The following is a 13,376-nucleotide window of genomic DNA, read 5'->3' on the forward strand; positions in this document are numbered from 1 at the left end:
CACTGGAGACCTGTCCGGCATGTTGCTTCTGTGTCCGAATCGAGAATTATATGCCGCTGCTGCTTATAAAGTCCTGGAGCGAGTTGAGTAACTGGCCGGAAAAGTTTGTACTCGACAGTACCTTGCTGGCCCGGCGCCAGAAATTCCAACGCCAGGAAAGGCTCCGTTAGTCCTGCAGAACTTCCAGGCCGTGAGAGGTCGAGACGTCTCAAACGATGTTTCGGCTCCTACACCGAACGGGAGTCACGACGATAAAGGTGAAAGGAGGTTGTCCCGATGTCAGTGGGGGAACAACAGTGTTTGTCTCCGGTTTTAAAACACGAATCGGCTTCCTGGGGAGTTGCCAGCGGTCACAGCTGGGTGCTACGCAGTTAGCCGTCGAGAAACCCAGCCCAATCTGGCAGAAAACTTCAAACGATGCTTCCACACTCACCCAGCCACTCTCTCAGATGTCCAAGAGACATTTCGAGCCACTTCCAAAGATCTCACGAACTTCGTATAGCAGTTTTTCCTCGATTTCTCCCAAATGATTCAGAACGGCTCCACGCTGTGTCTGTGTGGTGAACTACATATACCTGTCTGGATACGCCCCCCCCCCCCCCCCCGCTGACTGCTCCTGTGGCTCCTCCCACTGACCGTGGCTCCTCCCACAGGCCCCGGTAGAAAGGCGATTGAAGCCTGAACCCTGCCCTCAGTCTCCAGGATGTAGCATGGTGGTCAATTGCTGCTTGTTCTTTCTTCCATTCAATTAAAGTCGATATCTCGCCTCACGTCTCAGAGAGTTATTGATGGTGCATCAGTCTGACCCCGGGAGTGTGTGATGGGACAGTGTGGAAGGAGCTTCGTTCTGTGTCTGTTCCTGGTGAGTGTGTGATCCGACGGTGCAGAGGGAGCTTCACTGTGTGTTTGACCCTAGGAGTGTGTGATGTAGAGCGGTGCAGAGTGAGATTCTCTCAACATCTGACCCTGTGACTGTGATGTGACTCTGTGTCTGACACAGGATTTTTGTAATGGCACAGGCCAGAGTGAAATGTTCTCAATAATGACCCTGGGAGAGTATCATGGGATGGTGTGGAGGGAATTCTCTGTGTCTGACCCCTGAGTGTGTGATGGGATGGTGTGGAGGACTTAACACTGTGTCTGATTTGGGAAGTATGTGATGTGACGTAATGAAGGGAACTTCACCCCGTGTCTAAACACTGGAGTGATTGATCGGACGTTGGGGAGGGAGATCACTCTGTGTCTGATCCAGGCAGTTTGTGATGGGTCGGTGAGGAAGGAGCTTCATTCTGTGTCTGACCCCAGGAGTGTGTGATGGGACAGTCTGGAGGGAGATTAATTTGACTTATCCAGGGATTCTGTGATGAGATGGTATGGATGGATCTGCACTCTGCGTCTGAGCCGGCGTGTGTCTGATGAGAAGCTTTGGAGGGAGATGCATTCTGTGTCTGATTCAGGGAATGTGTAATGGGTTGGGCTGGTGGGAGATTCACTCTGTGGCCAACAACTGTAGTGTTTAATGGAAAGACGATGAGAGAGCATTCTCCAGGGAGTGTGAGGTAGGGTGGTGCGGAGGGAGATCGTGTGAAAGGATATGTGAAGGAAGTTTCACTCTGTGTCTGCCCTTGTGTGTGAGCGATGGAATGTTGCAGAGGGAGTTTCAATGTGTGTTTTATATTGGGAGTGTGTGATGGGACGGTATTGAGGGAGATTGACTCTGTGTCTGACCCCGGGAGTGCGTGATGGGACGGTGTGGAGGGAGATTGACTCTGTGTCTGACCCCGGGAGTGCGTGATGGGACGGTGTGGAGGGAGATTGACTCTATGCCTGATCCGGGGAGTGTGTGATGGGACAGTCTAGAGGGAGATTGACTCTGTGTCTGACCCCGGGAGTGTGTGATGGGACGGTGTGGAGGGAGATTCACTTTGTGTCTGACCCCGGGAGTGTGTGCTGGGACGGTGTGGAGGGTGATTCACTCTGTGTCTGATCCGGGGAGTGTGTGATATGATGCTGCGGAGGGAGCTTCTCTGAGTTTCTGACGGGGGACTATTTGATAGGTAGGTGTCGAGGAGTTAGTCGGGGCGAGATGGTGGTGGAACGAGCTGCAGTGTGGTTCTGTCCCTGGAATTGTGTAGATGCAGATGGAGCTTCACTCTGTGCTTTAACCCTGGGAGAGTGTGATGATATTTTGAGGAGGAGGCTTCACTTTATTTCTGACCCCAGAAATATCTGATGTCTCTTTGTGGAGAGTACTTTGATCTGTGTCTGACCAAAGGAGAGATTGATGGGACGATGCAGACGGAGCTTCACTCTGACACCCCAAGCTGTTTGCTTCTGTTCCATTCTCTTTTTCACGACCTCTGTGGGCGCAGGTCAGATATTATACAGTATATTAGCTTCCAATCTCTTTTGTCGTTTTTGGCTGTGAGAGCAAGGAGAGTGCGCAGGACTGTAGGGGTCAGGATAGTACACGTATGGGTGCGGGGAAACGGTGGACAGCCTGGATGGGGATGGGGCGTGAGGAGATCCTGGGGACCAAACACCACCAGACTGACATCCCTCAGCCTGGAGCTGAGACGCTGCTGTACCTGTATGAGGAGCTCAGACCCATTATTGCAGTTCACCGGGCAGCAGTATCCCCCAGGTCACTGTATCTCCTCTAATGAGACTCAAATCCCACACCAAGACAGGAAGTTACAGTGGTTTATTGATTTCATCATGACAAATGTAAATTAAACAATGTGTGAGCTGCTGACGTGCGGGAATTAATAAACTGCTCCCGACTCACTCACAGTCACATACAATTAACTGACCGACGACAACCGGTGACAGATTGAATGATCTCACCTTCGCTCCATACCGGGGAACCGATAATCATTAAAATTACATTTGGGGGCTGTGTCCTGGATCTAGTGTCATATCTAAGGTATTTGTCAAATTAACACCATTACATTGGCCAGTCTACCAAATGCACGGTCCTCAACCCAATGTGAACAAAAGGATTATCTCCTGGGATAATCCCATCCTAGGACACCGGTTTCCCAGACTGAGCCCCGGCCCCGGGCTCTTCCTGTTTGTGTGAATTCCCGGATCTTACGTGGGGAAGCCTCAAACGCGCACATCCGACGGAGGCCGCACTGCTGGACAGCAGGCGGAAATACGTCACTGCAGGAACGCTTCCGATGTCAGAGAGCAAGAGAGTGAAGCCAGTTTCATTTGAACCGTTCGGAATTAAACCTGGCGCTCGGCCATTAAAAGTAAGGTTGGACGTTAAAGGGGAGGGCGGGGAATCGGCTAAAATGTCCCCATCCCGCGGGCGGGGATGTTCACATATTCAGATGTTCACAGCTCCACTGTCGGTCTGGGTCTGGGTTCCTGCAGAGATCTCAGTTCCTTCTCCCCGGTCCGACTGAACTGATTCCCGTACAGCCTGAAACAGATGGAAGAATAACGATGAAATAAACAGATCAGACAACAGTATCAATAGCAGGGGACTGGAGTTAATTCAGGGGTGTCAAACTACCGTCCCGCGGGATGATTTGGGGGAATAAAGAAGTATATTCACCACCAGTTATATGCATCTGTACGGCAGCCGCCCTCTTTTCCACCGCGGTGTGTGTCGCTTGCTGCACCGGCAGCTTACTGTGTGTAATTATAAAACTATAGGCGGCAGTTAACCACCCGCTGTGCATAAGCACCTACCACCAACAGTCAGTGTTCAACAAAAGTCGAGAGACTCATGATGGAGCCGTCAAGGCCGGCTATATTATTGCCAACAAAAGTCGAGAGACTCATGATGGAGCCGTCAAGGCCGGCTATATTATTGCCAACAAAAGTCGAGAGACTCATGATGGAGCTGTCAAGGCCAGCTATATCATTACCAACAAAATAGCTGCTGCGTCGAAGCCATACTCAAAGGGCCAATTCATCAAAGCACGCATGCTGACGGCGGCTGAGCTGGTGTGCCCTGAGAAGAGACAGGCTTTTGGTAATATCAGCTTGTCAAGAAATACTGCGGCAGAGAGAATCAGGAACCTTGCAGGAGATTTGAACAGTCAACTAAAAGACAAAGTGAAGTCACTTATTGCCTTCTCTGTTGCAATTGATGAGAGCACCAACGTGACTGATGTAGCTCTATTTGGAATATTTATTCGTGGTGTTGATGCGTCTTTGACCGTCACCGAGGAGTTTGTGGAGATGGTGCCCATCGCAAACACTACAACGGCGAAAGACGTTTTCTCCAGCCTCGACGAGGCCTTGGGCAGACTGGGGGTTGACTGGAGCCACGCTGTCAGCATGGCAGCAGATGATACACCGTCCATGGTCGGGAAAACGGCAGGTGTTGTTGTGAAACTCAGAGAGAATCCAGAGCAGAAATTCTGGAATTTTCTTTGTAGTTTACACCAAGGGGCATTATGTAGCAGGAGCCTTAAAATGGACAACGTCATGGATGTAGTTATCAAAGCAGTTAATGTTATTAGAGCCAAGGGACTCAACAATCGGCAATTTGAAACTCATTTGTCCGAAAGTAATATTGGACACGGCCTCCCCTACCACACAGAAGTCCGCTGGTTGAGCAGAGGGGCTGTGCTCAAAAGTTTTTATTTTCAATTACGTGCGGAAATTGGACTATTCATGAACGAGAAAGGGAAGCCAGTGGCAGAGCTGGATGACCCAGACTGGCTTCATGATCTTGCATTTTTGTTGCATATAACAGAGCACTTATCTGTGCTTAATGTTAACATGCAAGGCCGCAACAATTTTTTTATGGAATACTACGACAGCATTCATGCCTTTCAAATTAAATTAGGCCTGTGGGGGATGTAGCTGTCCGGAGCAACTCAGTTCATTTATCCTCTTTGCAGTTTGTGCGTGTCGCTCATGGGAATAATGACAATATGGACAGGTACAAGGACAAAATATCACGGTCGAAAAGTGAATTTCAGAATCGCTTCCAAGCCTTCCCTCAGCTCGAGAAGGAATTCTCACTATTTTGCTCGCCGTTTGCCGTCAACACAGCATCAGATGTGCCGGAGGAACTCCAAATGGAACTAATTAAAATTCAGTGTAACTCAACTTTGAAATACAGATTTGAGACTGTGGATCTGGACTCATTCTATCAATATCTGGGACCGATGTACCCCGAGATGACAGACTTTGTCTCAAAGATCCTTTGCATGTTCGGGACAAGATATATCTGTGAGTAGGCAGCTCCATAATGAAGATTAACAAATTCAAGCTGCGCTTGCAGCTGACACACAGACATCTAAATGACATTATGATAATCACAACTGCCCAGAAACTGGTCCCTAATATTGAGAGGCCGGTTAAAGCCAAGAGATGTCAGGTGTCTGGAAGCAGCAAGTGAAAAATTATAAATATTGAGTGTCATAATATTGTGACTCATTCATTTTTTGACTATTCTATTATTGTAAATGTGATTACTTCAATAAAAATTAGAGGCTAACTGTGCTCATTGTCTAAGTTTGATTGCTGGAAGCAGGCTAATAAAAAATTAGCTGCAGTTGTGTAGCCTACATTAACAGTTTGTTTCGTTAGGTCTACTTTTGTGTCTGCTAATGTTCGATTTCAAAAGGTTTATTAATGGCAAGGGTGTGGCTCCCAAAACAATCTTAGCTAAAAGAGCATCGTTTTTTTCTCTCTCTCGTCACAACTTTCTTGCAGCCTATGACTGTAAGTTAATACCAATAATAAAAATAATGCTTGCTAAGAAATCTTCTTCATAAGAAACGAAATTCGTAAAGTGAAACACTTTGTAGTTCTCGCAGAGACTGAGGCACATGAGAGCAGGTTGAAAAAACGGAGGCAACGAAAGCTGTGGGAGCACTCGCGTATTCACAGCTGATCCGGCCCGCATGAAGTCGCATTTTGCCCAATCCGGTCTGAGACCTAAGATAAGTTTGACACCCCTGGGTTAATATTTGAACAACACTCACAGACAAATATCACCAGAAAACCCGCGGATCCGCTGATATTTTATCAGATTGAACATTAACACAAACACTCACTGGATCCGCTCCAGACTCCGGAGGGTCAGTATGAGGCGGCGGAGGGCGGGGACAGATCGGTCTGTCAGAGAGTTATAGCTCAGGTTCAGCTCCATCAGTGATGGGTTCGTACTGAGAGCGGAGGCGAGATCCTCGACACCAGAATCTGTGAGACCGATATTGTGCAGCCTGGAGTTGAGAGAGAGAGTGAGGGTGAAGGACACAGAGAGACAGGAGACGGTACAAATCCCCAGTGTTTATCAGTAACACAGTTACTGATCACATTAATGTTCAGTGTTAGACACCCAGTGACTGTAAACACAATCTCCCACTGTCTAGTACTTACCACAGTGTCTGTATTTTACACTCCGGGTTCCTCAGAGCCGCAGACACCAGTTTCACTCCTGAATCTCCCAGTTTATTAACACTCAGATCCAGCTCCGTCAGTGATGGGTTCGTACTGAGAGCGGAGGCGAGATCCTCGACACCAGAATCTGTGAGACCGACATTCTCCAGCCTGGAGATGAGAGAGAGTGAGGGTGAAGGGCACAGAGAGACAGGAGACGGTACAAATCCCCAGTGTTTATCAGTAACACAATTACTGATCACATCACATTAATGTTCAGTGTCAGACACCCAGTGATTGTAAACACAATCTCCCACAGTCTGGTACTTACCCCAGTTTCTGTATTTTACACTCCAGGTTCCTCACAGCCGCAGACACCAGTTTCACTCCTGAATCTCCCAGTTTATTCGCCCCAAGTCTAAACATAAACAGACAAATTGATGAAGAACATGTTTTAAACTGTGGGTCTGAGGGAATGTCTCTCACTCGGCTATTTCAGCAAACATTAAACCCTCCAGTAAATCACTGATCGGAGTTCCCATCACAGTCAATGTCCCTCAATGCCCAGCTCCAGGGTATTAACCGAATGTCAGTAATATAGTCTGTCGGTGTGACCCTGTAAACTCCACAAATTCTGTCACGTTCCCAGTTGGTTAGAAAAATGTTCCTGATGTGAGAGGGTCAGTGAGTAACTGGGGAAATGCCAATTGGAGATGGTGGAAGAGACACCACCTGTGGAAAAGGGATAGGGAGACAAAACATGAAGGACGAAGAGGGATGGGGAAGAGAGATCCCACAGGAAGAAGGAGGTTGTGAAAGAGAGATCCCACAGGAGGAAAGGGATCAGGAAGAAATATCCCACAGGAAGAAGGGGGAAGAGGAAGAACCATCCCACAGGAGGAAGGGGGATGGGGAAGAGAGATCTCACTGGAGGAAATGGAATGAAGAAGAGAGATCCGACAGGAGGAATGTGAATGGGGAAGTGACAGAACACTGGATGGGGAGGAGAGATCCCAGAGAATTATACAGGATGGGGAAGAGAGCTCCCGCGGGAAGATTGATCCCACATGAGGAAGGGGGTTTGAAGGAAGGAGGATGAGTATGAGAGATCCCACTGGAGGAAGTGGGATAGGGAACAAACATTCCAGAGGAGGAATGGGAATTGGGAAAAGAGATCCCACAGGAGGAAAGGGGATGGGGAAGAGAGATCTATCAGGAGGAAGGGGATTGGGGAATTGAGATCCCACAGGAGGATACTGATGGGAAATGATAATCCCACAAGATGAGAGGATGCAGAAATAGATTGCACGGGAAGGGAACTGATGCCCACAATCTGGAGAGAAGGTGCGCCCATGGGGCTGGGTATCTGGTAGTGAGCATAGTCACTCAGATGGATTGATGGTGATAGAGAAGGGCAGGAGAGGACTATCACACAATGGTATTTCTTTCCTTCTCACTGAAACGGACTACTGACGATCTCTTGTCCCTCACCAGGAAGGGGGTGTGAATCTCTGACCCACCTGCTGTATTCAGTGTCGGTCTGGGTGTCAGTAACAGTGAGAAGGAACATTGTCAATGGACGTGTCACAGGCAGCGAGAAACACGGTCATTCCTGCGATTTACCACCATTAAACCAATGGCCGTTGTTCACTGATCTGATGAAGTCTCCAACATCCCTTCACAATGAACCACAGAAGATTCCCTTCCTTGGGGAGTTACTGACTGATCCCCTGGGCATTTGTCACAATTCTTCACTATCTGATTTACTACAGTTTTACACAAATTCCTTAACATTGAAACAAGAGAATGGAACAGTTTCATAGATCAGAGTGAGAGATAAATCAAGTTACCTCAACTCCTGGCACTTATGCAGCCCGGGTCCCAGCCGCTGGATTCCTTCACATTGAATTTGGCAGCCCTGCAGATTGAGGTGTTTTATTGTATTACAGAGACCGATGACATGAGACAGGACCGCGCAGTCAATCGGGGACATCGTCATTCCACTGAATGAAAGTGATTTCACAGACCCCAGAGTTTCGTGAGCCAGTCCATGATTCTGAGACTCAAACAGGTAGTGCAATGTGTTGAGGAGTCTCCTTTTACCAGCTTCACACTCTGTGTTTCCAATCTGGCGTTTAACCTCCTCCTTCACCCAGTCAATCACCCGGCAGGTTGCTTGATGAGGAAATGGACCCAGAAACTTCTCCAGGCCCCGAGCTGTCATTGGGGAGGAGAGACCAGCAACAAAACGGAGAAATACGTCAAATCGACCATCTGTCATGCTGTGGGCTGTGATGAGGAATTTCAGGATATCTCCGGGATGTGGATTCAGGAATTGTGCGATGGCAGCTACAAACTCTTGGATGGTGAGGTGTGGGAATGTGTACACCACGCTCCGGGCAGAATCCTCTCTCTCCAAAAGCTCCATCAGGAACCCGGACAGGAACTGGGAAGGCTGCAGATTGTAGTTGATCAAATCTCCATCTGTAAACACAATCTTCTTATCAAACACTCCTCTGAAGGCCATCTGACCTACCCTGTGTAACACATCACGGCGGTTCTCAATCTCACGGCCGTGATTTTTCAGGATGTTATAAATATAATAGGCATATAACTGAGTGATGGTCTTGGGAAGTCTCTGCGGATCCCTGACTCTTTGTGTGAAGAAGGGACCCAGTGCCAGAGCGAGGATCCAGCAGTAGGAGGGGTTGTAGCTCATGGTATACAGAATATCGTTCTCCTCTACGTGTCTGAAAACAGCTGCTGCCACTGTCTGATCTTCAAAATGGCTTTCAAAATATCCCTTCCGTTCCTCACCAACAAATCCCAGAATTTCAGCCCAGATCCCGATCTCCGCCTTTTCCAATAAATGTAACGCACTGGGACGGGTGGTCACCAGCACTGAACACCCTGGGAGCAGCTTGTGCTGGATTAAACTGTACACAATGTCAGACACCTTGCACTTGAATTCAGGGTCTGTGCATGCGTACTGAAGTTCTGTGCCTCTCCGACTGTTGGCAAAATTAATATTGTCATTGAATTCATCCAAACCATCGAATATGAACAGCAACCCCTCTGGGTTCTTCCAGACCTCTCTCAGGATATTCCCAAAGTAAGGATACTGATCCAGAATCAGTTCCTTCAGGTTAATTCGACAGTTAATACTGTTTAAATCGCGGAATTTGAAACTGAAGACAAACTGGAACTGTTGATATATTTTCCCCGTTGCCCAGTCATAAACAATCTTTTGTACCATTGTTGTTTTTCCGATCCCCGGGACTCCGGCCACTGCTGACGAACTCCCAGATTTGGATTTACTCCGGGAAAAGCTGCTCTGGAAGAACTGATCAATCCGGATTTTCTCCAGCTCTCTGCGGAGATGTTTCTCTCTCCACTCCTCGTGGTCTCTGCCTCTTGCCAGCAGCTCATGTTCCACCATTCTCCGATCTCGAACAGTAGAAATGACCGTGAGCTCAGCGTATCGATCAACCAGCTGGAAAACCTTCACCTTCTCCCTCATCAGGATCGTGTTCACTCTCAGCGTTTCAGTTTGTGCCCGCAGAGTCTCCTTGTGTTTCTGTTGAACATCTTCCATGGGAAGAGAGAACATTGTGAAAATGTTAAATAGCTCATCTGATAAAGAACTTTATAACTACATTCCAACATTCAGTGTTTGAAATTGCATGGAGTAATTCAATGCTTCCATGGATATTAGGACAGAAAGTAAAACTCTGTTCACAGACACCGGAACTGACAGTGATGGATGTCCCAGAAAATGTCCAGTCCTCATATTCTGGCATGAATTATTTGTGAAGGTGAACATTCCCCTGATATCCTATTCCAATCCTGACTGCACTCCCGTTACAACAACATTTCACTGTATTTAAAGCATTGTTTGCATCATTAACAGACGATAGGTTAATGTTAATCTGGTGGGGAAATATGGAGAGCAGGACACTCTGCATTTTGGCAAAGCTGCACACTAGGGGGTTACAGATGTCCACTGCTCTTGTATGAAAATTGGAGCAGAATATGTTGGAAATACTCAAGTCGGGCATCATCTGTGGACAGGATCACAGTGAAGATTCGGATCGATAGCCCATCGGAACGACAAGAATGAAAATGCATATTTTTCAGTCTCAGTGATGGAGGAGCGGAGGAAAGATGGAAAGGAATCTCCGTGAATGGCAAAGACCATAAGCGTCGTGTGTGTGTCGAGAGGGTGGTGAAGTCTTGGCAACTGTTACTGATCAGTCTGGCCGGTGGAGTGTGGGGCACTGTATTATGATGCCTCCGCCTATCAGAGTCGACCATGGATATTGTGTCCCAGCTGACTGGATACGCAAGACAGGACACTCTTCCATTTGTTAACTTTCTTTTCTTATGATAGTTTCTTCATTTTTATGGCTTATGTTTTCATTTCTGTTCAGTGATGTGTACCCCTTATCAGAATTACATATGCTTGTACGGAGTGCTGAATCCTCCTTGCGTTGATGAAAATATATCCTTAGAGCTAATTGTGGATTTCAGTAATGGCAAGATGAGGGAACACGACACACCAGTCCTCAGAGAGATCTGATATGGAAAGAGTAAGCAATTTCAAATTCCTGGCTGTCAATATCTCCGAGTGTCTAACCTGGCCCCAATATATCGAGGCAGCTACAAAGAAGGCACAAAAGCGGCTATATTTCATCAGGAGTTTCCAACATCACTCGAATATTTCTACAGGTGTAACGGAGTGCATTGTAACTGGCTGCATCACCGTCTGGTTCATGGGGACTACTGTACAGCATCGGAGTAAAACGCACACTCAACAATTCAGGAACAACTTCTCCTCTGCCATCCAGTCTCCGAATGGATATTGAACCCATCGATAGTGACTCACTAATCTCTTTTTTTATTTCTATTTCTACACAACTTATTTAATTTAATTTTATAGAATCACACAAATATGCGTAGCTATGCTGTATATGGTTTCTTTGGAAATTAGTACCATTATTTGAATTAATTGTGTTAGCTTTAGTGATGCAAGAACTAATTTCCGATCATCCCTGAATAGCTGTGTCAAAGTATAATCTGTTCATTATTTTTTTCTGATTTGATACCTGCTTTGTGCCCATTTCAGTAAATTAGACAACCATAGTGGGCTTTGTAATTCGCTCTGGAAAATGTCTCCATTTATTTTGATAACAGTGGTTGTTCCCCGGTGGTTGTTAATATGGCGATTATTATAAGTCACTGCTTCATCAGATGTTGTAGAAACTTCACAAAGATTGGGTGCATCTTATATATATTAGGAACTTCTCTTATACACGCGAGGGACAGAATCAAATGGTTTTTGATAGACAATATAATATTGAAAGATTTCGGCTTTCCCCAGGGCTTGCTATAGAATTGCATAATCTATTATCAGTTGTTCCTTAAATCCGTTCACACCCAAACTGTATTCTTACTACACTTCTGTATGTTTGTTGTGGCTATCTGTGTGTGGTAATTAGTTACGAGATGTATGATATTACAATATTATATGTAAAATTGTCTTGTCATTGAGAAGCCAATAATAACATAGTAGGTGACCTTTCAATCGTCTTATAAATGCAGAATTCAAGCTGTCCTTGAGGCTAGTGGTACATACATTCAGCCTTTTATATCTTCTGCCCCATGGGAATATGAAAGAGAGAATGTTTGAGGTGGTTTGGGGTTCAGCAGCGAGGTTTTGGGCGGGGGAAGTAGCATTTTGCCAACCTGATTGTGTTCTTCGAGGAGGTGCCAAAGGTGATGGATGAAGTTACACATGGATATTGTCTGCTTGGATATTATTTGGGTGTTTGACAAGGTCCCACATGGGAGGCTCATACAGAAAATTAACATGCTTGATAAATGCGGGGAATAGCCCTTGCTGACGGGGAACCACACTGGGAGAAACTTCTTTCACTGGCGGTGGTGAATCTGTGAAATTATTGTCATAAACAGCTGAAGATGACAAGTAATTGAGTGTATTTAAAATGCAGGTCGATATTTTCCTGATTAGGAAGATTGTCAACGTTTACTGGGATAATGGGGTAGAGAGGAATTGAAGAGCAAATTCACTGAGCCGAATGGCTTAGTTCTGCTCCAAGGTCTTCTGGTTTGTTGGAGCATCTGGAGTATTGTACTCACTTCTGATTGTCCAGCTCTTGGAAGGATTGGAGAGGGTGCAGAACAGATTCATCAGGGTGTTGCCTGGATTCGGTGGCATGTGCTACAAGTAGAGGTTTGATAAACTTGCTTTGTTTACTCTGTTTACTTTATTTATCTGTTGATAGAATAGAGATCTGACAGAGGTGTACAAGTTTGAGAGATAAGAGTTTGTGTACACAGCCTGTATTTTGTTGTTGTTTTTTTCACATATGACAGGTATCTAATACCAAAGGGCATTTGGTTAGGATGAGATGGGGTAAACTTACAAAACGTGGGTATTTTTTTCACAGTGCAGTGGGTTCCTGTAATTTATTTTCTGGGTCATGTCGGAGGCAACTATGATATACATTCTTCTAGATGTACACATGAAATGTGCAGGAAATGTAAGGGTACGGTCAATAATATAGAAGAGAACACCAAAGTAGTTTCGTAAAATTGAGAGGGTCGCTATCGGATAGCTGGAAAATGATGTTGCAGATATAGTAACGGGTGAAGAGGAAATGCCAGACAAACTCTGTGGAAGTCACTAGCGAAATTACAAAATGTAAAGAGCATCAGCGGACAGAATTGATTGCAACTGCTATTACGAAGGAGAAGGTGAAGTATCTGAAGATAGAAAAGTCCCCTGGACTGAACGATACAGTATATCAAGACCCTGCTTGGGGTGTGTGGGCATTCCCAGAGCGTTAGGACATGGAGTGAAGGCTTCACCAGGGCCACCAGCTGGATTAGTGGAAATATGCATGGTAGAATATTCAGGCTGCAACGGGATATTGTACCCTGAACCAGAGATCAGCGAATGATTACTGGTGAACTTTGATTCCCAGGTTCTATCAAGTCAC

The 13,376-nt window shown here is 46.2% G+C and overlaps 1 protein-coding gene across 1 annotated transcript in view; it reads right to left on the reverse strand.

The window, feature by feature from the left end:
• Positions 1 to 2,689: 2,689 nt before the first annotated feature.
• LOC140723623 (NACHT, LRR and PYD domains-containing protein 3-like) overlaps positions 2,690 to 13,376 on the reverse strand; it is a 39,140-nt gene continuing 28,453 nt past the window's right edge. The window contains exons 7-11 of the mRNA XM_073038197.1: positions 8,205 to 9,942; positions 6,686 to 6,772; positions 6,355 to 6,525; positions 6,030 to 6,197; positions 2,690 to 3,430 (exon numbers count right to left, since the gene is read on the reverse strand). Coding sequence (XP_072894298.1) covers positions 3,343 to 3,430; positions 6,030 to 6,197; positions 6,355 to 6,525; positions 6,686 to 6,772; positions 8,205 to 9,942 — 2,252 coding nt within the window. The 3' untranslated portion in view covers positions 2,690 to 3,342. The remainder of the gene's footprint in view (positions 3,431 to 6,029; positions 6,198 to 6,354; positions 6,526 to 6,685; positions 6,773 to 8,204; positions 9,943 to 13,376) is intronic.

The sequence above is a fragment of the Hemitrygon akajei genome, unplaced genomic scaffold (assembly GCF_048418815.1).
Source record: "Hemitrygon akajei unplaced genomic scaffold, sHemAka1.3 Scf000121, whole genome shotgun sequence".
Taxonomy (NCBI): Eukaryota; Metazoa; Chordata; class Chondrichthyes; order Myliobatiformes; family Dasyatidae; genus Hemitrygon; species Hemitrygon akajei.